This window comes from Phocoena sinus, chromosome 5 (assembly GCF_008692025.1).
Source record: "Phocoena sinus isolate mPhoSin1 chromosome 5, mPhoSin1.pri, whole genome shotgun sequence".
NCBI lineage: Eukaryota > Metazoa > Chordata > Mammalia > Artiodactyla > Phocoenidae > Phocoena > Phocoena sinus.
The window spans coordinates 37,967,223-37,991,723 of record NC_045767.1 but is presented as its reverse complement, the minus strand read 5'-3'; the positions used below and the strand labels follow the sequence as shown (position 1 = coordinate 37,991,723).

The window sequence follows — 24,501 nt, the reverse complement described above, 5'->3', positions numbered from 1 at the left end:
TGACCAGACCAGAGAAACGCTCCAACGCGTCACGCGAAGCGCTCTCTTTGCCCTGGATACCTTCCCTCCCGCTACCCTGGGCGTCCCCCCACGTCCGGACACCGTCCCCAGCTCTGGAGAGCGTTCCCTCCACATCCTGTACCACCAAAAAACTCCCCCCTCCATTCCCATCCGAGCCTCCTTTCACCAGGGACACGCCCTCTTTTTGTCGGCCTCTCCACAAGCCAGCCACGCACTAACCAGACCACGCTCTCGTCTCTGCCACCGCCCACAGCCTCCTGGAACCCTCCCCCGCAGGACCCTTCCCTATCTTTCAGGACTCCCAGATCGGCTCGCCTGTAAGGGGGGCACCTTTTCCCCCAGTTTGGGGGATCGCTCCATCCCTAGGATCCCCCGCCCCTCTCTCGCTTCGAATCGCCTTGCGCCCCAGCCGCCGCCCCGGGGTTACGCAGCCCGCACCTCTCTTCCCCCCATCCCCTGCTACCAGCCCTGTGGCGCCCTCCGAGCCTCCCATCCGGGGCGCGATCCCATCCCCCTTATCTCCCCCCCACCAAGCCGAGGTCCCGGCGACCGCGGGGTCCACGGGGAGCGCCCCCCTGCGCCCGCCCCGCGTTTCTTTGTGCGGCCGGCGCGCGCGCGCGCGCGCTGCGTCAAGGCTGCCGCCGCCGCCACACGCACGCACTCACAGCGCGCAGTTAACCCCCGGGAGCGGCAGGAAGGGAGGTGGCGAGCGGGGGGAGGGAGCCCAATCGCGCGGCGCCCCCGCCCCGGCCCCGCGCGGCGCCGCCTCTGCCATTGCTGTGAGCGGGAGCGGGCGACGCGGAGGCTCGGAGTGCGGTCGGAGTCCAGACCTGCCGGAGCCGGGCGTGGGGTGAGTGCTGGCCGGCAGGCGGGGCCGCGGGGCGCCCGGGTTGGACCCTTCCGCCGGGAAGCCGGGTACAGGGCCGCGCATTTCCCCAGGTGGGAGGGACAGGGGTCCTTGGGCAGGTCACCGGCGAGGCGTCGCCAGGACCGGGGACGCGTCTAGACCCGCGGGCAGGGGCGGCGCCCCTCCCCGGCTGCTAGGCGTCCCTGAGCTTGGCGCTTTTGCCCAGCGGGTGAGTCCATAAATACACAGCACCCACCCTCCCCAGCCCTCGGGCCGCGACCTCTGCGTCCTCACGACCCCTCCTCGGAGACGAGGCGGGGGCCGGAGAGCTCGCCGACGCCCGGGACAGCGGGTGGGTCTTGCTCGCGGTGACTCCCGCCCGGCCCTCGCTCCGCAGGCGGCAGCCTCGGGTCTCCCGGAACCATGGTGAAGTTGGGGAACAATTTCGCGGAGAAGGGCACCAAGCAGCCGCTGCTGGAGGATGGCTTCGACACCATCCCCCTGATGACGCCCCTTGATGTCAATCAACTGCAGTTCCCGCCCCCGGATAAGGTGAGAGGCCCCCGGTACCCAGGACCGCCGGGTGCGCACCCCCAAATCTCGGGTGGCGGCCGCAACAAAAGAAACGCGCCGCGTGCGCTGGGGACGCGAACTGGGGGCGGGCTCGGGCGGGGTGGAGGACGCCCCTCGGAGGACCACGTACCCGCGCGGGATTCTGGATCGGGAGATCTGGCCCTCCCCGCCCCGCCTTAGATGACAGCTTCTTCCTGACAATGGAACGCGGACGGGGTAGGGTCTCTTCTTGATTTTCGTGGGACTCTTGTCCGAGAGAGGCCCCTGGCCCCTCCACCTACAACCCAGCCCCGTTCGTCTCTGCCCCGGGGTACCAGGAGCTCTGGTTCTGGGGTGAGCCCAGGAGTGGTGCGGCTGCCCCTCGTGCCTTCCCGGATGATGCAGTTTCAGCCCGATTTGCCCCTTTGGGGTGGAGAGGCCCCTCTCCTTGGCCAGATGGGCCCTCCCTAGGGGCTGAATCCCCCTCCTTACCCTCTGCGCCCACCCCTCCCACATCGGCGGTAGATGCGGCAGGGTGCACGCTCCTACACCACCTCCTTCCTCTCTTTGTTCCTTTTGTGAAATCTCCAAATAAGCGCTCGTGCTCCTCAGTATTAGGGTAACTGGGGACAGGCATTCATCATTCTCTCCTTAAAGCGGGATTTTTTTCTTTTTGTTGAATTTAAGGAATCCCCTCTTCCTTGAATACCGCCTGCAATCAAGTAGTTTCTGTGTCCATTAAGGGCAATTTTTTCAAGAGTTAACATTAAAAACGCTTAAAAGTCTAGACAGTTATATTGTAAAACTCAAACCTAAAATTATCCACACACATCCATTCTGACCACCTTGCAGCTTTTCAGAATCATCCCAACCACGAGGAAGCGCACTCTGTTCCCCCACGTGTGCTGGCGTTAATTGTTTCATTTAATGCCTGGCAGGGAGGTTCTGACTCAGGGCTTGTGGTTTATTTGGGGCATGTTGGTGATTACTGGCCGTGGGGCAGGGGTGGGGATGAGAGACTTTCCCTGCCATGGGTCTTTCCTTTCATTATTCCCATGGTGGGCCTTTTGATAGCCTTACTCAGTTCCCCAAAGTGGTTTTGATTCCCCCAACTCTGTTGTCTGTGTTTGGGTAGGAGAGCGGGGGGCGGGGGCCGGAGCGATGGTGGAACAGGTGTTTTATTTCAAGAAAAGAGGCTCAGCTGGTCACACCTGTGCACCTGGGTCAGGCATCGATGGTCTAAAAGAAGCTTTGTGGGAGGGGCAGGGCTGCCTGAGGACTTGGCTTCCGCCTCCTCCTTCCCTGTCTAGGTGTCAGACTTGCCCAGTTAGCCCAGCCTGGCGCCACCGTGCCCGCCTTCCCCTCCTGCCTCAGCCTGTGCCGGGGACACGGCATCCCCAGGAAGCACCTCTATCAGGTGATCGCCTCCACTCAGCCTCCTCTTTGGTCCTCGGTCTGTTCCATTCCGGAACCGTCTGGCACATAGTTGGCTTATACCAGGGAGGAGGTTTCAGGCAGGTATGAAATTTTGGCCAGACAATCAGGCCATCAAGGGTAACCTAAGCAGCTCTGAAGGTGGTGAGTCTCCCGTCCCTGAGATGCTCCAGACATGGGCATTCTAGCAGGGAGTGCTGGTTGCGCCAGATTTCTGAGGTCACAGATGAGGAAACCGAGTCTCGAGGAGTTTATAGGACATGCGCAAGGTCACTCGGCTGAAGGCTGCCATCCTCCAGAATGCGGAAGCTCTGGCGGGGCCCCTTGGTCTGCCCTGCTTGGAGCCAGACAGCACTCTCACGAGACATCTCTTAACCCGAACAGCGGCAACATGTGCTCCCAGCTAGGGTTCAGGGAGGTGATGTCACCTGTCCCAGGGGACGCGTGTCCGAGGGCTGATAACACAGCTAAGGTTGTAAACAGAATGTGTGCTGAGCACGAGGTTCTGAGCTGCCACAGAGCCGGTAGCAGCCTCAGGGCCAGTCTCAGCTGGCGTGTTTGAACGCTTGTTACTCACCAGGCACTTGTCTGCATGCTTTATGGCTTTCAGTTACTTTAACACTGACGTTAGGAGGTAACTACCACTGTTACCCCGTTTTACAGATGTGGAGATGGAGACACAGAGAGTTTAAGGAACTCGCCCGAAGTCACCTAGCTTGTTAGTGGCAGAGGCAGATGGAATCCGGGCTGATGGGATCCTGACCGGGTCCCCACTGGGCTCAGGGTCCCGTGGATACCCTCCTCCTCACAGTAGCCCTACCAGATAGGCCTTGCACCCATATCACAGGCCGGGAAACTGAGGTTCCAAGTAGCCAAGGGTGTGCTCAGGGTCCCACAGCTACTCAGGTACAGGTGGGGTTCGAGGATGGCAGGGTGAGGCCCAGGTGCTGCCCTAGAGATGGGTGCCCCCAGGGTGGGCACGCAGGCTGTCGCACTGAGTGCAGGGAGAGCTGTAACGGAAGGGAGGAGGGAGGCAAGAGTGTGCTTTAAAGGGATGTGGCCCTTGGATCACTGTTCAGTGTTGCATGGCGTGGGCCACTTTCTTCCTGAGGCTGGGTCTGGTGTCACGGCTCAGTCTGGGAGCGCCCACAGTGTCCTGAGTGCCTTTTCTGCGCTGGGTCCCACAATCACGGAGGGCAGTGTGTCCCCACGCTGTGGTTCACCCAGTGAAGGGCGTTGTCACTTGGGTGAGGAAGAGGGTGGGGGGCTGTCTGTCTCCAGTTCAACTTCCTGGCTTCTGCTCTAGGGGGTGGGCATTTGAGGACTAGACACACATAGCCCCTGGACACTGCTCCCGGACACCTCGCCTCTGCGTCCAGTGGGGACAGAGAAGGAAACAGCCCTGGCAACCGGGTGTGATGGGGGCAGTGATGGTGCGGAGAGGCTGTGAGCTTCCGAGGGTGGAGGCTCGAGGGGTGGGTTAGGGCGCAGCTGAAGCTGGGGGGCATGTAGGGAAAGGGTTTGCCTGGGGCAGAGGCAGAGCAGATTTCGTGGTTGGAAAAACATCTCCTGCTTCACAGTGGAGAGTGGAGGGGGGGCAGAGCAGGGAGACCCTTTAAGGGCTGTTGCCGAGACAAGGGAGAGAGGAGGGTGGTGGGGTAGTGACAGACTCCCCAAGGTCGATTTGCTTGAAGGCTGGCTGCCTGCTCCTTCCTAGTGCTGGAGGGCAATAGTGCCCTTGAATCTTCTTGTTTTGCCCGTGGCGGCATGTGAAGACCAGTGACAATATCAGCGTATCCTTCCCACCGCCTGGGCCGATAGAGCTCTGGGCAGTGAAGGGAGCGCCAAATTAGGAGTCAGGAGCTCTGCTGACTACTCTCAGCCCTGCCACCTACTAGCTACGTGGCCTCGACCAATGTACTTAACTTCCCCGCCCCTCCGTTATCATTTTTCCCTCCTGGGGCTGCTGTCAGGATTATTAATGGTAACGTGCTGAAAGTCCCGGCACAGAGGAGATTTCTAATGAGTGGTGGCTGTTCTCATTCTTTCTGTGAAATACTTCCTGGTGAAATGGTGACTCTGAACGAGGGTTTCCCCACCTGTCCTCTTTGGACAGGTGTGTCTGAATGTATCTGGCTGTACCACTGACTGTTTGCTTCTGTTTCCTGGACAAGGTGGTGGTGAAAACTAAGACTGAATATGAACCTGACCGCAAGAAAGGCAAAACACGTCCTCCCAAGATAGCTGAGTTCACCGTCAGCATCACTGAGGGTGTTACCGAGAGGTTCAAGGTGAGTGGCCCTGGAAGCGGATGAGATACTGCTTTTGCCCCCAGGAGGGGGTCCACTGAGCTGCAGAGATGACCTGTGGAGTGATGGGAACAGGATGAGACACCGATATGGGCTGACCCCAGATGTGCAAAATTGACCTTGTGGTTTTAAAAATTTCTTCTTTCTTTATCTTCCAAAATGATCAATATTACTTAGTTTTAATAACGGGGAAGACCCATCCCTAAACTTCCTTTTAGGCAAAGGTTATAAACATACGACAGATCACTTACCAAACATTAAAATCCCTTCAGTTCCAGGAGGAGGGCAGACAGTAACAAAAGGGCAACCCATCGCACTTACTTAGTGCCAGGACCCAATCTGAGCCTTGGCATATGCAGGCTCAGCTAAGCATCCCTCCCCAGGAGGTCAGTACTATCCATGTAGCCCATTTTGCAGATGGGGAAGTTGAGGCACAGGGCGGTCATAGCTCTGCGTGGCAGGACCAGGAGTCAGAGGTGGCCCACTGCAGAGCCCTTGTGTTCATACTCCATCTGACAGGATGTGGAGGGGTGGGGCCTGGCTGGCCCTGTACATGGATTGCTGGAAGTGCTCACTTTGGGGAGGGAAACCTTGCTCTGGACCGTTCTTCAGGGAAGAACAACTGCTGAAAGGGGCGGGATTGCAGCCAGGCCTGGGGACAGAGCCTTCTCCCCTGAGTCTGGGTGGCCTCTGAGGATGGAAGCAGCTGTGTTGGTTGAGGAACAAGTTAGGATATTGATCTTCTGGAAACTTGTTCTTTGGGAAACATGAGAGATGGTAAAATGGAGGCCCTCACCTAGATTCGGAAGGGTGATGTGGGAGACATAAGTAGGTCACCCAGGCCTTGAAGGGTGGCCTTGGCTGGCTCCCTGCTTGCCACCCACGTGGATGTGTGAGCCACGTCTTTATGCTGGGTGCATGGGCACCTGCCCACCTCCGTGCCCTGCAGTTTCCAAAGCCCCTTTGCATACTGCATCCTGTTTGATCTCCATGACACACCTGTGAACTGGTTAAGAGATGAAAGTGAAGCCCAAGGAGTGAGGTGGCCTTGTGGGGTGACGGGATTCCAGGGCATAATGTGACTTTAAATCCTTCCCATCACTCCGTGCTGCCTCCCCGGCCTGGAGGAAAGCCATACAGGGGCCGGTCAAGCCAGCGGGTGCCGTCAAGAGTTGTCGTCTTTTGTGTCTGTGGGGTGTTTACTTGTGTTAGCTCACCTAATCCTCCCAGCAACCCTCCCCGAGAAGCAGGTACTATTAGTATAACCCATTCTATAGATGGGGAAGTTGAGGCACAGAGAGAGAGGCCTGCATCTGTGGTTTCTATCGGTGGCCTCAGGAGGGTGTATAGGTTGAGATGCTCTTCTGGTGGCTCCCGGCTTGGTAATTCATCCGTGTTGTGAGGCTCACGGGGGCCAGGTTGGACTGACCTAAGGTCAGTATCTCTCTCCCGCTCTGGCCAGCTGCTTGGCATGTGCCCCTGCTGCCACGTGCATGATCTGCCCTGTCCACACCCGGGGATCGACCCCTGGCTGAGGCAGAGGTGACCTCAGTTTTAAGGGCATGATAGCCATCATCCCAGTGGCAGACGCCATCTGGATCTCTGAGCGTGTCTGGGTTTGTCATTCCTGGTTTGAACTCTGCCTCTCCTGGCCCCGGCATTTTGTGTGTCCACAAAGCAGCTTGAACAGCTATCCCTTCATCTGTTGGTTGCACGCCAGGCTCTGTCCCCACCTCTGGGGTCCTTTGTTGCTGCTTTTCATGAACGCTCACCTGATGCAGGTCCCCAGGTCCCTTGTTCAAGGCGTGGGTGATGCACATGGGCCATCAGGGCTCTCAGCAGCCACAGCTGGGCCTTTGTGTGGTTCCCTGGCTCCAGTTGCCCGGAACCTGAGGACCCAGAAGATCCGTGCCTGCCCCAGTGGATCGGGCTGTGGTGGCAGAAGACCTGACTTGTCTGCTCCCACCTCCTGGGATGTCTAAGAATGTCTAAGAAGGTGGTATATGCAGTTGGTGCTCAGGGATTATTGCGGTGCAGTGGCCATTTCCCCAGTTCTATACATAAACCAGGCATGTCTGTACATTTAGATCTGTGGCCTCCCTGTGGTTCACAGCCACCCGGAAGGGGGCGTCATTGCCTCTTTTGCAGATGAGGCTGTTGAGTCCCAGGTGGTCACGGGGGGCTGCTGGGGTACTCCCCATGACTCTACCTCTGAGGCCAGCACCCTTCCTCACATCTCCTGCCATACACACCTCCCTATGGGCCCCAACTTCCAAGTCCCGGACCCCGTTCCCCTTCCATCACCTTCCAGTGCCAGCTCAGATACCACCTCTGCCATGAAGCCTCCTGGGATTAACCTCATTCTCCTGGTGTTTCCACCCCCCCGTTTGTAACGAGGCAGTAACAGCATCTAACAGTAGCGGAGTGCTCCCATGAGCCAGACTCTGGGTCAAGCTCGTAACGCTTATGATCTCATTTTATACTCAGAAACCTCATGAGGCAGGCACCATTATTATCTCCATTTTACAACTGAGGGAAAACCAAGGCAGAGATCTTGAACCCAAGCAGCCTGTTCTTGGCTGTACCGCCTGAGGTCCACGTGGCTTCTGGAGGACACATTTGCATGGGATGCTTTCAGCCCCAGGCAACCTATTGCGCTGCTGGATCGTTCTGCTTCTAAGAAGCCTTTTCCTTTGTTGATTCGAAGCGAGAGAGAGGCATGGACATATATACACTACCAAACGTAAGGTAGATAGCTAGTGGGAAGCAGCCGCATAGCACAGGGAGGTCAGCTTGGTGCTTTGTGACCGCCTGGAGGGGTGGGATAGGGAGGGTGGGATAGGGAGGGTGGGAGGGAGGGAGACACAAGAGGGAAGAGATATGGGAACATATGTATATGTATCACTGATTCACTTTGTTATAAAGCAGAAACTAACACACCATTGTAAAGCAATTATACCCCAATAAAGATGTTAAAAAAAACCCAAAAAAAACCACTTCCCAGTGACTGCTGCCCTGTGGCCTCGATCCGAACACAAGTTGCCCTACTTCCCAGCAGCCTTCGGATGTGGGGGGGCCCACGTACCCTGAGTCCTCCCCATGTAAGCATCATTTTTCTGCCTTCCTTTCCTTTTATGTCACGGTGACCAGACCCCTTTCCCTGGCTCACGCTTCTCTCTGGGTGTGAGGCCTGTGACCTGGTGTCCCTGTGAGTGGGATGAGTGTCCAGTGGGGTGGCCCTGGTAAGCAAAGGCCCCCTGACCTGAGTTGGTGACCTGGGGGAGAGACAGAGCATAGCGCCCCCTGAGCCACCGTCAGGCAGAGTGCAGGTGCGGGGCTCTGGGTGCAGACAGAACTTTCCAGCCCCTCTGTGTTGGGCAAGAGAGGAGCTCCCTGATGCCTCCCCTCTGGTGCTGGACACGTGTGCAGTGACAACTCCGTAAGTCAGGGGATGACAGACTGGGCTGTTGGCCCCCAGTGATGGGGACTTGGTGAGATTTCCAGGGACCCTCGCTTGTTGGGTAAGTTTGATGGCAGCTCCTGAGGGAGCCCTCTCTGGGCCATGAGTGGGTGTGAGCCCTTTACAGGTGATCACACATTCAGCAGGTGACCTGCCCAGGGTCCCACAGTCAGTGCGAGGGGACCTGGCCGGCTTGACCCAGAGGCCTGTGGGCCTGAGTCGCTCAGCTAAATGACCCGCGTCCTGCACACCTGCCTTTGCTCCAGAGCCCTGCTGAACAGGAAGCTGGTTCACCGGGCTGCCTGCGTGCCGGCCGTGGGGTCTGTGCGCGGGAGGTGGCCTCCAGGTGTGGTCTGGGGCCACCTGTGTTGGAATCACCTGAGGTTCAGTTTTAACAGAGAGACCCTGGCCCCTGGGGACGTGCATTGTAACAGGCTCTCCAGATGATCCTACTGAGTTCGTGACCCTTTATGGGTGGGCTGCGTTCCAGCACCAGGACTGGGCAGGCTCAGGAGGGCTGGTGCCTTTTGGAAATGCTAAGGGTGCTGGCCTTTCTGGAATGTTCTCTCGGCCTTTTACTGCCCAGTTGTGTTTCTGCCATCTCTGAATGCACGCACACAGTGAGGCGTGCTTCCCTGGTGGGAGACGTCAGCTGGCTGAGGGCTGGGGGCTGTCTCCTGGAAAACTGAGATACGTGTGGGCAACGGAGAGGAGGACCTCTACCCCTGCCCCTCCATCCCACTTGAGGGTCAGTCACAGCTGTGGCTGGAACAGAACATCTTCCTCATCCTGCTGGTGTTAGGGCAGCTTCCATGTGGCTCCCCAGCCCAGCTGTCTCCTCGTTCTCTTTGGCTCCGTGTGTGAATCCCAGAAATGAAATCGTGCCTTTCAGCTGTCGAAGCAACAAGTAAATAACATGCCCCCATTTTGTCTGCGATTTGTGTAGTTCAGGGGCGAGGTGCCACTGCCCGGCCCTCATCTTTATATGCCTCCGGATGGCATCCTCGAGACGAGATGTCTTTTGGGATGCTGCTTTATGATTATCACCCGGGGATTAATCTCTTGGCTGCGAGGTTGCTAGGCTGGTTGCTAGGTAACTGCTGGCTGGGGAGAGGGTTTTCTGAGGCTCTGCCACACAGGGATTGCTGGATGAGTCACCCAGAGGTGGCCCAAAGTCTAGGCTTCCCGAAAAGGTTAGTGTCAACGAGGAAAGCAGTTGTTGAATTACCTGGAGGTGTATCTATGCCGAGAATAAACACGGGCCTGAGATGCTTCTCAAATTAACTAAACCTAAACAGTGTTTTCATTGCACGGTCCCCCTTACCCATGCAGAGCGGCGTGTCGCAGTGCTGCCGAGGCTGCTTCTTAAGGCTCGGAGGATGGAGGGGCCATACTTAGGCAGATTAAAGGAAGGTTTATGCTTGTGACTGCCGTGATGGAGGGCTGCTGACGCCTCCGACATCTACACACCGTCTCGTTGTGAGTTCGGGGTTAGGGCGAACAAGACGCACCCCCTCCCCTGGTGCCATGTTGCCTTTGGGACTTTCAGAGATTCCAAGGTCGGCATTACACAGTTGGTGCAGGGCTGGGAGAATGTCCTGGAAGGAGAGACCAGGTTTGTTTGAATAGTGTCCATGTGCTGCATTGGGGGTCCCTATGCCTTCTGTCAACAAATGAATCTGTGGGTGGTTTGTATCTTTTCTCACATCCTTAATGACCTTGAGCTTCCTAGGTGTCCGTCTGTTTTCCACCCTCTCCAATAATCCCCTGGTGTGTTCCAAGATGCATTTGTTAAATATTTATGAACGGCGGCACCGTTGCCTTGGCACTCAGCAGTGGGCGTGGTTTTTGCAAGGGGGCACTGGGGATCCTAGAAATGCATCTCAACACTCTGTCACCTTCAGCAGAGCGTCATGCAGGGTTCAGCTGCCCCGTTTTGCGGTTTCCTGGCCCAGCTAGAGAGTGGGAGCTTCATCTAGAATGGAATAATTAAGTGGGTTGAGTCATCTGGGGGGTGTGTCTGTATGTTCATTTTGTGTGGGTTACCGAAAATACTTAGTGCTGTAAATGCTTGGAGATGTCAGGATTCATCTTATTTTTCCAAGATTTTTTTGTTTTTTAACTGCATTACTCAGCAGAAAAGCACATTTTTCCCCCCCTCCCTCCTGAGGGTGGGAGGGCAGAGAGAGCAGAGTAAGGATGACCCAGCCGCCATCGACCCAATGCTGCCTGCCTGGGCTCTTAGTAACAGTTTTGAAGGTTGATCTTACTGTCCTAATTTTGGAGGTGGGGAATTAAGGTCAGAGAGGAACCGCCCCAAGGTCAGCCAGCTAATTGGGGATAGCAGTAGGATTCGGCCCCACATCCGTCTGACACGGAGCCTGCCAGGCTCTGCTTTCCATACCCACAGCTGCATGGGGCCTGTGGGGTGACTCTCCCCTGCTGCAGATGCCCTAGTTCCCATCCCAGCTGGGCGGTGACCCCCGGGAGGCTCCCCGGCAGGAGAGGAGATCCCAGGCCAGAAAGAGCAGATGGGACCACAGCAAATTCAAGTGCCCATCGAGCTCCTCGTCTGTGAAACAGGGTGACTGCTAATTCCCGACTCATGGTGAATATTTGGAGAACAGGTATAAGGGCCAGGGCCTTGTAAGTCGAGTGGCCGTGTAATTCATGGCCCAGACCGGGACACTCTGGAGAGTGATGGTGGACCCTGTGCATTTGGGACGCCGGGGCAGTAACTGTCAGCCAGGACTGACCCAAGCATCTCGGGCACATGGTCCCCTCCTTATAAACTGCTTATAAAGTTCACCCCGAAGCCCATATCCTATTTGCTGTCCATTCCTGACCGTTCTTTCCAGAAAACACCCCTTGACCCCTTTTGCCTCTGGGGCAGGGCTGCTCTGGCTTGGGCTCACCGTCTCTTCCGGACCCCTGCCACAGGCCGGCCTCCTGCCTCTGGCCCTTTTATTTCGGTAGTAAAATATACATAATATAAAATTTACCATTTTAAAGTGTTCAGTGGCATTTACTACATTCGTGGTGTTGCCCAACCATCACCATTATCTATTTTCAGAACATTTTCAATCACCCCCAGAGGAGACCCCATACCCATTGGCAGTCACTCCCCATTTCCCTTAGCCCTAAGCAACCACTAATCTCTTTTCTGTCTCTATGGATTTCCCTATTCTGGACACTGCATAGAAGTGGAATCATACAATATTTGGTCCTGTACGACTGCTTCTTTCACTTAGGATAATGTTTTCAAGGTTCATCCATGTTGCAGCATGTATCGCTACATTATTCCTGTTTATAGCTGAGGAATGTTCCATTGAACGGGTAAGACTACATTTTGTTTATCCATTCGTCCATTGATGGACGTTTGCATTGTTTCTACCTTTTGGTTAAGTGTGAATAGTGCCGGAGTGAACGTTCATGTACAGGTTTCTCTGTGACCACCTGTTTTGAGTTATCTCGGGTATGTAACCAGGAATGGAATTGCTGGTTCGTGTGGTGATTTTATGTTTAACATACTGAGGAAGTGCTGTTTTCCACAGCAGCTGCACCATTTTATATTCCCACCAGCAATGTACAAGGTTTTCACTTTTTCCATATCCTCACCAACACTTGTTACTTGTTTATTTTTTTATTATAGCCATTTTAGTGGGGGTGAAGTGTATCTCATTGTAGCTTTGATTTGCATTTCTTTTTTTTTTTTTTTTTTTTTTGCCGTACGCGGGCCCCTCACTGTTGTGGCCTCTCCCGTTGCGGAGCACAGGCTCCGGACGTGCAGGCTCAGTGGCCATGGCTCACGGGCCCAGCCGCTCCGCGGCATGTGGGATCCCCCCGGACCGGGGCACGAACCCGTGTCCCCTGCATTGACAGGCGGACTCTCAACCACTGCGCCACCAGGGAAGCCCTGATTTGCATTTCTTTTTTTTTTTTTTTTTTTTTTTTTAATGCGTTACGCGGGCCTCTCACTGTTGTGGCCTCTCCCGTTGCGGAGGACAGGCTCCGGACGCGCAGGCTCAGCGGCCATGGCTCACGGGCCCAGCCGCTCCGCGGCACGTGGGATCCTCCCAGACCGGGGCACGAACCCGTGTCCCCTGCATCGGCAGGCGGACTCTCAACCACTGCGCCACCAGGGAAGCCCTGATTTGCATTTCTTAATGGCTAATGATGTTGAGCGTCTTTTCCTGTGTTGGCCATTTGTTTATCTTCTTTGGAGCGATGTCTATTCAAGTCCTTTCACATTTTTAATTGGGTTGTTTGTCTTCCTGTTGTTGAGTTGTAGGAGTTCCTTATATGCTCTGGATACTAGATCCTTACCAGATGTATCATTTGCAGATATTTTCTACCATTTTGTGGGTTGTCTTTTCACTTTCTTGCTAGTGTTCATTAATGCACAAAATTTTTAAACTTTGGTGAAGTACAGTTTATTTTTGTTGCTTGTGCTTTTGGTGTCACATGTAAGACACTGTTGCCAAATCCAAGGTCATGAAGATTCACCTCTATGTTTTCTTCTAAGAGTTTTATGGCTTTAGCTTTTATATTTAGGTCTTTATTCCATTTTGAGTTAATTTTTGTATATGGTGTGAGGTCAGGGTCCAACTTGATTCTTTTGTGTGCAGATACCTAATTGTTCCAACACCATTTATTGAAGAGACCGTTCTTGCCCCATTGAATGGTCTTGGCACACTTAGTGAAAGAAATCAGTTGACCATGAACACATAGTTTTATTTCTGAACTCTCCCTCCTATTTCATTGATTTATATGGCGGTTCTTATGCCAGTCCCACACTGTTTTGATTGCTGTAGCTGTAAGCTTTTTGTTTTTTTTTTTTTTTGCGGTATGCGGGCCTCTCACTGTTGTGGCCTCTCCCATTGCGGAGCGCAGGCTCAGCGGCCATGGCTCACGGGCCCAGCCGCTCCGCGGCATGTGGGACCCTCCCGGACCGGGGCACGAACCTGTGTCCCCTGCATTGGTAGGCAGACTCCCAACCACTGCGCCACCAGGGAAGCCCTGTAGCTGTAAGTTTTGAAACTGTAAGCTTTGAAATTGGGAAGCGTGAGTCCTCTAGCTTATTCTTCGTTTTCAAGATTGCTTTGGTATTCACTATACCTTGCAATTTCCATTTCTACAGCAAAGGCTGTTGGGATTTTGATAGGGATTGCATTGAATCTGTAGATCAGTCTGGGAAGTATTCCCATCTTAACATTATTAAGTCTTCCAATCCATGGTGTTTTTCATTTATTCGGGTCTTCTTTGCTTTCTTTCGGCAACATGTTACAGTCTGCAGTGTACACATTCTTTCACTTTTTACTGTAGGCGATCAACTGCAGTAGCATAAGTAAATCCCGTGACTGTCACCAATGCAAATCACAAGTGTTCTTTGTATCACACTGCAGGTGTCGCCAAGATTTGGGGAAGTGTTTAGTCTCATCATTCCTTTGAAATCACAGTATTATAAGATCTTGTTTTTTTGGTGTGTTAATAAGGAAGCACATGCATAATATATCACAAATGTATATTTTTACAATATTTTGATAACAGTATTTCTATGTGATTGGTTTTTTTCCTGTGCGTTGTGTCTTATGCATTTTAAGCATGATTCTGAGAAGGATTTACAGGCTTCACGTGGCTGCCAGAGGTCAGTGGCACAAACATGGTGGAAACCCTGCACCAGGCTCTCCCCCGACCCCCGCTGCTCCTATACACTGTTCCTTAAAGCCCACTGCCCACAGCAGTGGGGTGAGGGTCACCATGGGGCACCCGCCAGAGGACATGGGGTGGTGAGTACAAATCCCTGTACAGTAGCTGAATTTCACCCCACTGTGTCCAGCTTTAGAGCTTTTATTGACAGCTGCACAAAAGTGATGTCAATTTAGGGACCATGTAGTATCTGCTCTAACACACTCGTAAATTGGTGGCAACCATCTGTCCTTCAGGCAGCTGGCAACACCTTCCAGCGCTGTGAGAAATGCTAATTTGGGACATAATAGAGGGGCAGCCGCCTTCTTGAATCCTGCAGTGCCCAGGAACCCTCTGGGCTCCCACCTCTTGGTGTGGCACACGGCGTCCTTTGTCACCCTCCCGTGCCGCTCTCCTGCAGGATGTGTGATGCTCCAGCTGCACTGGCTGAACACACTGTGTCCTGGATGCCTGGGGCTTTGGTACAACCTCTCTCTCCCTCTGACTACAACACAGTTTCCCGAGCTTCCCAGGAGCGCTCCCCATCCTTCAAGACCAGACACCCCCTCCTGGACCGCTTCCCCGCATGGGGGAGTTTGGCCTCTGCTCCCACCTTATCCTCCCGGTTCTCACTCCGTGCTGTGATGAGTTAACACCACTCAGCAGAGACCAGGGCTGACCCTGCTGGCCAAGGTCACTCCATGGTGGCCGGGAACATCCACCAGCCACTGGGGATTCCGTCGATGTAGGAAGGCAGGGCCTTGGGGCCCAAGATGCTTTTGCCTTTGTGGGCCCTTTCCTCCTTAAAAAAAAAAAAAGAACGTCTTATGACTGTCTTGGACTAAAGATGAATATAATCCAGGCTGGATTCATTATTATTATTTTTTCTGGTTTTGAAGCAAAAGTTAAAACCATTTTCTGGGGTCACTAAAAGCATCGCGGGCCGCAGCACTGGGTTTTGTATGCCTGATAGAGATGTCGGCCCTGAAACAAAGGCCCTGCCTCTAAGGAAACACCCTTCTGCCAACCAAGGGCCTCCATGGCTTTCATCCCTGGCCCCCAGGCCCACAGCCCCACCCGGAGGGGACAGCGGCAGGTTTGGGTACTGCCCATCCACCCGGGTCCCGGCCTCCAGGGGCCCTTGGAGGGCAGAGCTGCCCGGGGTCCTGCCCCCATCCTGTGCATGTTCGTTTCCTTAATAAAACCCGGCAAACTGAATTTATGTTCCACTTGATGTGTAGATGCTCCGGGTTGGCTCCTGGCACCCAAGGGCTGCGCTGTAAGTCCTCACTGGGGGATGGGCTACCTGCCAGCTGCATCCACCCACTGACTCATTCACTCGTCTCCCTCTGCCTGTTGTGTGGTTTCAACCCTGCCCGCAGGGGCTCGGTCTATGGGGAGGTGGGCTTGCAAGGAGGTGAATTAGTTCCCTGGGGCAGCTGAGTGGCGTAAAACCACACGCATTCATTCTCTGACAGTCCTGGAGGCCAGAGGTCCTGAATCAGTCGCACTGGCTGCGCTTCCTCTTGCAGCCTCTGGAGGTGTGCTGCTTGCGTTCCTTGGCTTGCAGCTCCTCCCTCCATCTGCAAAGCCTGCAGCACGGCATCTCCAGTCTCTCTCTGCTCTATCTTCCCATCGGCGTCTCCTCTGTGGCAGATTCGCCCTCTGCCTCCCTCTTATAAGGGCACCTGTGGTTCCACTGAGGGCCCCTCTGGATAATCCAGGATAATCTTCCACCTCAAGGCCCTTGACTTGAACATATCTGCAGAGTCCCTTTTACCATGTAAAGTGGCATATGCAGGTTCCAGGGATTAGGACCTGGATACCTGTAGGGTATCAGCCGGCTTCCCTTGGCCTAATCGTCTGCGTGTCTGAGCCTCTGTTGCCCCGTTTGTAAGATGCAGTCAGTAACGTGGCCTTGCAGGTGCTGTCGTAGGAGTGTACAAGCTTTATTTAAACTGCCAACCGTATGTAGTGCAGAGGCAGCGAAGTTTCTGGAGCTGCCATCAATATGGTGTTTTGGTGCAACAGGGCAGAGCTTGGGTGGGAGCTCAGGAGCCCCCTGGCTGCAGGAGTTCGACGCAGAAGTGGGATCCTCTGTTCACCCCCACGGTTCAGAGCAAGGCTGAGAACACAGGAGGTGTTCGTGGCTGGGGGGTGGGTTCACATACTGATGCCTGGGTGTTGCTTCCGGTCTGGGGTCCGGGTATGGGGGTCTCCCGGTCTGGGGTCCGGGTATGGGGGTCTCCCGGTCTGGGGTCCGCGTATCGGGATCCTTGGAGGCTCCTGTGATTCTAGTACACAGCGCTGTTAGGGCCTTTTCTGTGCTCAGGTCAGGTCACTGAGGTGATGGCTGCCCCTCCTCTTGTGTGCGCCCCGGCCTCTTTGGCCACCTGGGTGTCCCGTTGTTCCCGTTGGAGGTGCTGCCTTTTCAGTGGCTGGGCCTCCGTCACGTGTACAGGAAGGTGCTGGATTTGATGGTCTCCAGGCATCTTCCTTGCTCTGAGGCTGCAGCCCTGAGGGAGGAGGCTTATGTTGTTCAGTGAGGGGGTCTCCTGGACACCCCACTGTAAATGTGGGTGCTCCCCCTTCGCAGCTGAGAGGGGACCGAGGGTCAGGGGACAGATGCCCTTTCCAGAGTCACTGCGTGTGTTGGCCGAGCAGGCCTAGAACCCAGGGCGCTTGACACACAATGGGCAGTGGATGGGTGGCTTGTCTCTTGGCCAGAGTATTTCAGAATTGGCTGAAAGATGGAGCCTTGGGTGATCAGGGCTCTCCAGGGTGCTTACAGCCATGGCGTGCCCATGTAGAGAAAGCCAGAGGGTACTCCCAGGGCCTGGAGGAAACAGGTATGTCTGGCTAAGTGATTTCATGTTCTGTTCTGGAATATTCTTAATTGTCTCATGGGGGTGGGAGGTGAGGGAGGTTCATGAAACTTTGCAAACTGGGACAGAGTTTCATGTCACTTGACTCAGGAAATGGTAGATACTGGATTATGGGGGACACATGAGCTCTCGGTGTCTAGAGAGGCTGGCACGTTCCAGAGCCCTCTGGGAGGCAGTGGGCCTGGCCAGGGCTTTGGCGAGGAGGAGGGAAGGCCGCCAGCCTGGCCATGCTGGGGAAGGGACAAGGGCGACCTCCGGGGGAGGTGAGCCAGTGCTGACCACTCAGGGCCTAAAACAGCCTTGGTGTTAGGGGCTGTGTTAGTTTGCTAGGGCTGCCGGGACAAAGTACATCGACTGGGGGACTCCAACAGCAGAGATGTATTGTCTCCCGGTTCTAGAGGCCAGAGGTCCAAGACTGAGGTGCCAGCAGGTGCCCTCTGAAGCCTCCGGGGGAGAACCCTTCCGTGCCTCCTCCTGGCTCCTGGGGGGTGGGGGTGGGGCGGGGCGTTGCCAGCAGTCCCTGGCTTTCCGTGGCTTGAAGGTGCATCACTCCATCCTCCGTCTTCACATGGCCATGTGCGTGCACCTGTGTGTCCAGATGTCCCCTTTTCATGACACAGTCATACTGGATTAGGGCTCACCCGAATGACCTCAGTTAATTGAATCACCCCTGCAAGGACCCTATTTCTAAATAAGGTCACATTCACAGGTGCCAGGCTTAGGGCTTCCACTTTTTTGGGGGGGTCGGGGCACAATTCAACCTTGACTGGGGTGTAGCACGTGGGGCTGGCAACATGCTCTTGAGCCCTTGATAGCTTTTCATTCTCTTGATAAACGTGTAAGAGTGTGAGGCCTTGTCCCTTCTTCAGAGACAAGATGCGCAGGCGACCTGCTCGTCACACAGGTGGCGGGTGGCAGAGCCAGGATCCAGTTCGGAGCCAGCTGGGGATCTTCCTGGAAAGGCCTGCGGCTCGCTTCTCAGGCCGTGGTGACTGCAGGGGACACCATGCCATGTAGGGAAATGTGAACCCACAGGCTCAGTAGTTGCGGCGCACGGGCTTAGTTGCTCTGCAGCATGTGGGATCTTCCTGGACCAGGGCTCGAACCCGTGTCGCCTGCATTGGCAGGCGGATTCTTAACTGCTGCGCCACCAGGGAAGTCCCTACACTCTTTTTAAAAAAATTGAAATGTAGTTGACATATAGCAGTATTTTAGTTTCAGCTGTACAACAGAATGATTCAATATTTGTGTATATTGAGAAATGATCACACTGTAAGTCTGGTTAACATCTGTCACCACACAGTTACAATATTTTTTCTTGTGATGAGACCTTTTAAGAGCTACTTTCTTAGCCGCTTTCGGATACGCAGCACAGTTTTATTAACTGTAGTCACCATGCTGTATACTACATCCCCAGGACTTATTTATCTTTAGTTGGAAGTGTGTGCCCTTTGACCCCCTTCACCCATTTCCCCCACCCCCCTGCCTCTGGTACCACCAATTTGATCTCTGTATTTATGAGCTCAGTTTTAATTTTTTTTTAAGATTCCACATATAAGTGAGCTTGAACAGTATTTGTTTTCCTTGGTCTGACTTATCTCACTTAGTGTAATGCCTTCAAGGTCCACCCGTGTTGTTACAAATGGCAAGATTTCCTTCTTTTTATGACTGAATAACAGTCCATTGAATATATATACCACGTCTTTATCCAAGCAACTTAGGTTGCTTCGGTATCTTGGCCATTGTAAATAACGCTGCAGTAAACATGGGGGTGCAGACATCTTTTCAAGTTAGTTTTTTCATTTCCTTCAGATAAATACCCAGAAGTGGGATTGTTGGATCACATGGTAGTTCTTTTTTGTGTGTGTGAATTCACTCTTTTATTTATTTTTGGCTGTGTTGGGTCTTCATTGCAGTGCGCGGGCTTCTCATTGTGGAGGCTTCTCTTGTTGCGGAGCACAGGCTCTAGGTGCATGGGCTTCAGTTGTTGTGGCACGTGGGCTCAGTAGTTGTGGCTTGTGGGCTCTAGAGCGCAGGCTCAGTAGTTATGGTGCACGGGCTTAGTTGCTCCGTGGCATGTGGGATCTTCCCGGACCAGGGCTCGAACCTGTGTGCCTTGCATTGGCAGGCGGATTCTTAACCACGGTGCCACCAGGGAAGTCCCGGTAGTTCTATTTTTAGTTCTTTGAGGAACCTCTGAATTGTTTTCCATAGTAGCTGCACCAGTTGACATTCCCACCAATATTGCACGAGAGTTTCCTTTTCTCTGCGTCCTTTCCGACCGTTACTGTTTCTTTTCTTTTTGAAAATAGCCATTGTAATAGATGTGAGGTGATATCTCATTATGGTTTTGATTTGCGGTTCTCTGATGGTTAGTGATGTTGAGCACCTTTTCATGTACCTGTTGGTCATCTGTATGTCTTCTCTGGAAAAAAGTGCCTATGCAGTTCCTCTGCCCATTTTTTAGTTGGATTCTTTGGGTTTTGCTCTAGAGTTCTATGAGTTCTTTATATATTTTTATATTAACTCCTTACCAGATATATGATTTACAGATATTCCTTCCCATTCAGTAGGTTGCTTTTTAACTTTGTTGATGATTTCCTTTGCTGTGTAGAAGCTTTTTAGCTTGATGTAGTCCTGCTTGTTTATTTTTGCTTTTGTTGCTTTTGCTTTTGGGGTCAAATACAACAAATCCTTGCCAAGACCAATGTCAAGGAGCTTATCACCTGTGTTTTCTTCTAGGAGTTTTATGGTTTCAGGTCCTACGTTCAAGTCTTTAATTTGTCTTGGGTTAATATTTGTATGTGGTGTTAGTGGTTGAGTTTTATTCTTTTACATGAGGCTCTCCAGTTTTCCCAGCACCATTTATTTAAGAGACTGTTCTTTCCCTGTTTTATATTCTTGGCTCCTTTGTCATAAACTAATTGACCATACACATGTGGGTTTATTTATGGGCTCTCTTCTCTGTTCCATAGTCTATGTGTCTGTTTTTACACCACTACCATACTGTTTTGAATACCTTTGTGATATAGTTTGAAATCAAGGAGTATGATGCCTCCAATTTTCTTCTTAAGATTGCTTTGGCTATTTTATGGTTGACACAAATTGGAAGATAGTTTGTTCTATTTCTGTGAAAAATGAATATGTAATTTTGATAGGGATTGCATTGAATCTGTAGATTGCTTTGGGTAGTGGTAGTGTGGACATTTTTAACAATATTAATTCTTCCAATGCATGAGCACAGAATACCTTTCCATTTTTTTGTGTCTTCTTCAGTTTTTTTTCATCACTGACTTATAAATAGTTTTCAGTGTATAGGTCTTTTACCTCCTTGGTTAAATTTATTCCTAGATATTTTATTCTTTGGGATGCAATTGTAAGTGGGATTGTTTTCTTAATTACTCTTCTGATAGCTCACTTATTAGTGTACAGAAATGCAATAGATTTTTTTGTATGTTGATTTTGTATCCTGCAACTTTGTTGATTAGTTCTAACGGTTATTTGGTGGTCTTTAGGGTTTTCTATAGATACTTTGTCATTTGCAAATTGTTAACAGTTTTACTTCTTCCTTTCTAATTTGGATGCCTTTTATATCTTTTTCTTGCCTAATTGTCCTGGCTAGGATTTGTAATACTATGTTAAATAAAACTGGTGAGAGTGGCCATCCCTTTCTTGTTCCTGATCTTAGAGGAAAAGCTTTCAGCTTTTCACCATTGAATATGCTGTTAGCTGTGGGCTTGTCATATATGGCTTTTATTATGTACATTCCCTCTATACCCACTTGTTGAGAGTTTTTATCATAAATGCACGTTGAATTTTGTCACATGCTTTTTCTGCATCTGTTGAGACGGTCATATGATTTTTATCCTTCATTTTGTTACTGTGATATGTCACATAGATTTTGTGGATGTTGGAACCATCCTTGCAGCCATGGAATGAATCCCACTTGATCATGGTGCATGTATTTATTAACGTGTAGTTGAATTCAGTTCGCTAATATTTTATTGAGGACATATTCTAACAGGGCTTCTTAACCTGTTGTGTGCCATGGACCTCTTCTTGGAATAATGTTTTCAAATGCCCAAAATAGAATACAGAGGGTTACGAAGGAGTTCAGTTATTTTAAATACAGCTCTCCCTATGGACAACCCTGCTATTCTAGACTGTGGAAAGAGCTGCTGAAGTGGCCCTTGCTGCCCCCAGGGGCCGCCACTGGGTAGCTGGGTCCCGGGCAGGGCAGATTTGGGTGAGCAGTAGTTAGGTGAATGTGGGGAGGGGCTCAGGTAGGATAGGGCGGCGGGCCTGGGGGAGGCTGTGCGGCCTGGGCTGAGAGTCCAGCTCTGCATCTGCCACTGTGTGACCCGAGTGAGCTAAGGGAATGGCTGTGGTGACAGTTGCAGCAACAACAGCAAACGCTTCCTTCCAGAGCATCCACTGTGCCTAGGTGCTGTCCTCCCACCAGCCCCGGGAGCTGGGGCCTCTAACTGCCATTGGCTGGCAGGAGCCTGGGCCTGGAGGAGTGGGGTGACTTACCCAGAATCTGGCTGCCCCTCCTGGGCGCCGGGCACCGGCAGGGTTGCCACCCCTGTCGGAAAGCCCCGCACATACTCTGCTGCTCCCTCGGCCGCCGCGTGTCCCCAGGGCCACTGCCCATTCCTCTTCCTCAGATTCAGCCTCCTTTGTCACCCAGCTCCATGCTCAGCTGCCTCTGTGGTCTCTCCGGGCTGCCCACCCGGGCCGGGTGGTCTTGTCCTTGCCCATGTGCCATAGCGGCCACCAGAACCCAGATGGCACCATCCCTGGGGGTGCTTTGGGCCTTGAGGCAGCCGTGGCGCCACCCTGTGTCCCCTTGTCAGACGCAGGCTCCACGTGCAGGCGGGTTGTCCAGACAGGCTGGAGTGGCTAGAGAGGGTGACAGCCCTGACAGCCCAGGTGAGGGGTCACGAGAAGAACAGGGGGTAGAGGACAGAGATATTGACGGGGGCGGACTGCAGGGATGGGCAGGAAGGGCCTCCTTGGGGGTGACACAGAGACTCCTTGCTTGCTTCCCTGGGTGGGGGGCACAGAGGGGACGGGTGTCGCCCAGGCTGCAGTGAGCGTGAGCTGGGTGGTTGGAGGTGGGGACTCGTAGCCCGGGCAGCAGTGGCCGGTGGCCAGGGTGGCCGTGTGGGGAGAAGAGAGGGAGTAGTGGGGCTGGGCTGGGGGCCTGGGTGCTGCGGTTCCTGGTCACACCTCCCAACCTGACCCGCAGGGCCTCTGCACGCCCTTTCAGCCCAGGACACGCTCTCGCCCCTGCCCAGCGGCTTCCAGCAGCCAGGGAGCACCTTCAAGGCCAGATGCAGCATCATTTCGTCCCCCGTGCCCCAGGCCCTGCAGTGGGGAGGTCTCCCGTCGCTGGCCCACTCTGCTCATGGGCTGTCATTAATCATCTGCCGACATTACTGAGTACGTCCCGTGGTCCAGCCACGGTGCAGAACGCCGAGTCCCCATGCTAATGGGGACCGCCCTCCAGGGTGGGGAGGACAGGCTCTAACTGAACACGCAGGAAACTGTCCAGAGTAGAGGTGATGGGGGCCCGGGAGGGTCTTCTGTCCTGGCCAGCTGGCCCCAGGTCAAGGGCAGGGCTGGTGTCCAGGGCTCAGGGGTGTCTCTGGAACAGCTGAGTAGCCATTGGCTGATGCGCCACTGTGGTGACCCACAGCATCAGAAGGGCAGCCCACACCCACGGCTCGATGGTGTGTCCGATGTCCATGAGGCCCGATCGTTATCTGTACCCCGAGCTCTCTATGCAAGGCCTGGAATACTAGAAATGGCTAATTTAAAATGAAGGTGATGCAGCTTGGGGTGAAAAAATGAAAATGGTACAAAAAGTTGTCCAGTTGTTCAGACTCTGCTGACTGCTTATCACCAGAGGCCTCCCAGCTCTGTGTTCCGTGCCTCCTTCCGGAGACGGTGCCCGTGTATAGTGGCCCGCGGGCCTGTGTGTGTCTGTGTGCATCTGTGTGTGGGTGTGTCTGCGTGGCCGCCCCCTCAGCCGTGCTGACGGCCCCGCCCCCCCCACAGGTGTCCGTGCTGGTGCTCTTTGCCCTGGCCTTCCTCACCTGTGTCGTCTTCCTGGTCGTCTACAAGGTGTACAAGTATGACCGTGCCTGCCCCGACGGCTTCGTCCTCAAGGTAAGCCCCCCCCATCCCCTGGGCCCCTGATGCCTTTGCGCCTTGTCCCCCCGCGTGACTCATGACAGGGCTAGAGCGGCAGGGGCGGTGTTGGGGCCTGGCGGGAGCTCCTCATGGGGACCTGGGGGCAGGGAAGCGGGGTCACGGCGGGGCCTGTGAAAGGGAGGCTCCTGTCTGCAGGCCTAGCACATCCCCTGGGGGGGCAGTGAGTGATGAGGGGACATGCCAGGAAGCAGAGGTCCCGGGAGAGGAAGACCTGCACCACCACTCAGGGGTTTGGGACCAGGGCCGGGCGACCCCAGCGCCCCGACCGCAGACCCTGGTCTGCCCGCCATGCTGCTGGGCTCTCCGCGCTCGATGCTCGCTTTGCTGATGTGATGATGCCTCCTTCCCCAAAGGCTCCAAGTGGCAGAGAAGCAGACACATGGGGCCGCAGGATTAAGGGGAGAAAAATAAGGGAGGGGGTGGGGTGAAGGAAGCAGGAGTGAAACACACGGGCCGTGGACTTGCTCCCATGTCCCATACACTCAGCACCTGGGCCCCTTTTTGGTTCTGAACTTCCCAGAGCCAGTGCGAAGAGGAAAACATGATCAGTCCCAGGATTTGGCGCTGCTGGGATGAAAGCAGGACCTGGCTCTGTGTGCTGCTGGGCACGAGCAGAAGAAGCCGGGTCGCCCGCTGCCACTGGGCGGCTGCGGTTTGGGAGCTGCTGATGTGAGGGACACGGGCCCTCGTATGGGTTCCTCCTTCCACAGCTTCAAGGCTTCTGACACTTGAGCCCTTCTGCGCTCAGCGAGTGTGCGTTTTGTGCCCACCACGTAAGAGGCCCGTGGGGGCGCCGTGCAGGGACCTGAGGAAGGGCGTCTGGGCAGGGCGAAGCCCCCGGCCCCTTCCACCAGCCCGTGCACACCCTGGGCTGCGGCTGGAGGAGTTATGATCTGTTGGGAGGCTCAGGAGACAACATGGTTTAAAGGAGGCTGACCCAGAGGGCTGGGACTTCGAGGAGGGCAGCACATGAGCTGATGCTGGAGGACGGCAGGGCTGAGCCAGGTGGGCGAGGGGAGGAGCAGCACAGGTGCTGGCTGGGCCGGTCCGTACATAGTCCTTGTTGGGGAAGAGCCAGCTGTGGCC

General features: G+C 54.1%; 1 protein-coding gene across 3 annotated transcripts in view; it reads left to right on the top strand.

Annotated features, from left to right (window-relative positions):
* Window positions 1-638: 638 nt before the first annotated feature.
* NSG1 (neuronal vesicle trafficking associated 1) overlaps window positions 639-24,501 on the top strand; it is a 33,122-nt gene continuing 9,259 nt past the window's right edge. The window contains exons 1-4 of one of the 3 annotated variants that reach the window (XM_032632448.1): window positions 639-871; window positions 1,266-1,420; window positions 5,029-5,145; window positions 23,260-23,370. In XM_032632448.1, the coding sequence (XP_032488339.1) occupies window positions 1,292-1,420; window positions 5,029-5,145; window positions 23,260-23,370 (357 nt within the window). In that variant the 5' untranslated portion in view covers window positions 639-871; window positions 1,266-1,291. The remainder of the gene's footprint in view (window positions 872-1,265; window positions 1,421-5,028; window positions 5,146-23,259; window positions 23,371-24,501) is intronic. The other 2 variants (XM_032632450.1, XM_032632451.1) reach the window with 2 other exon arrangements.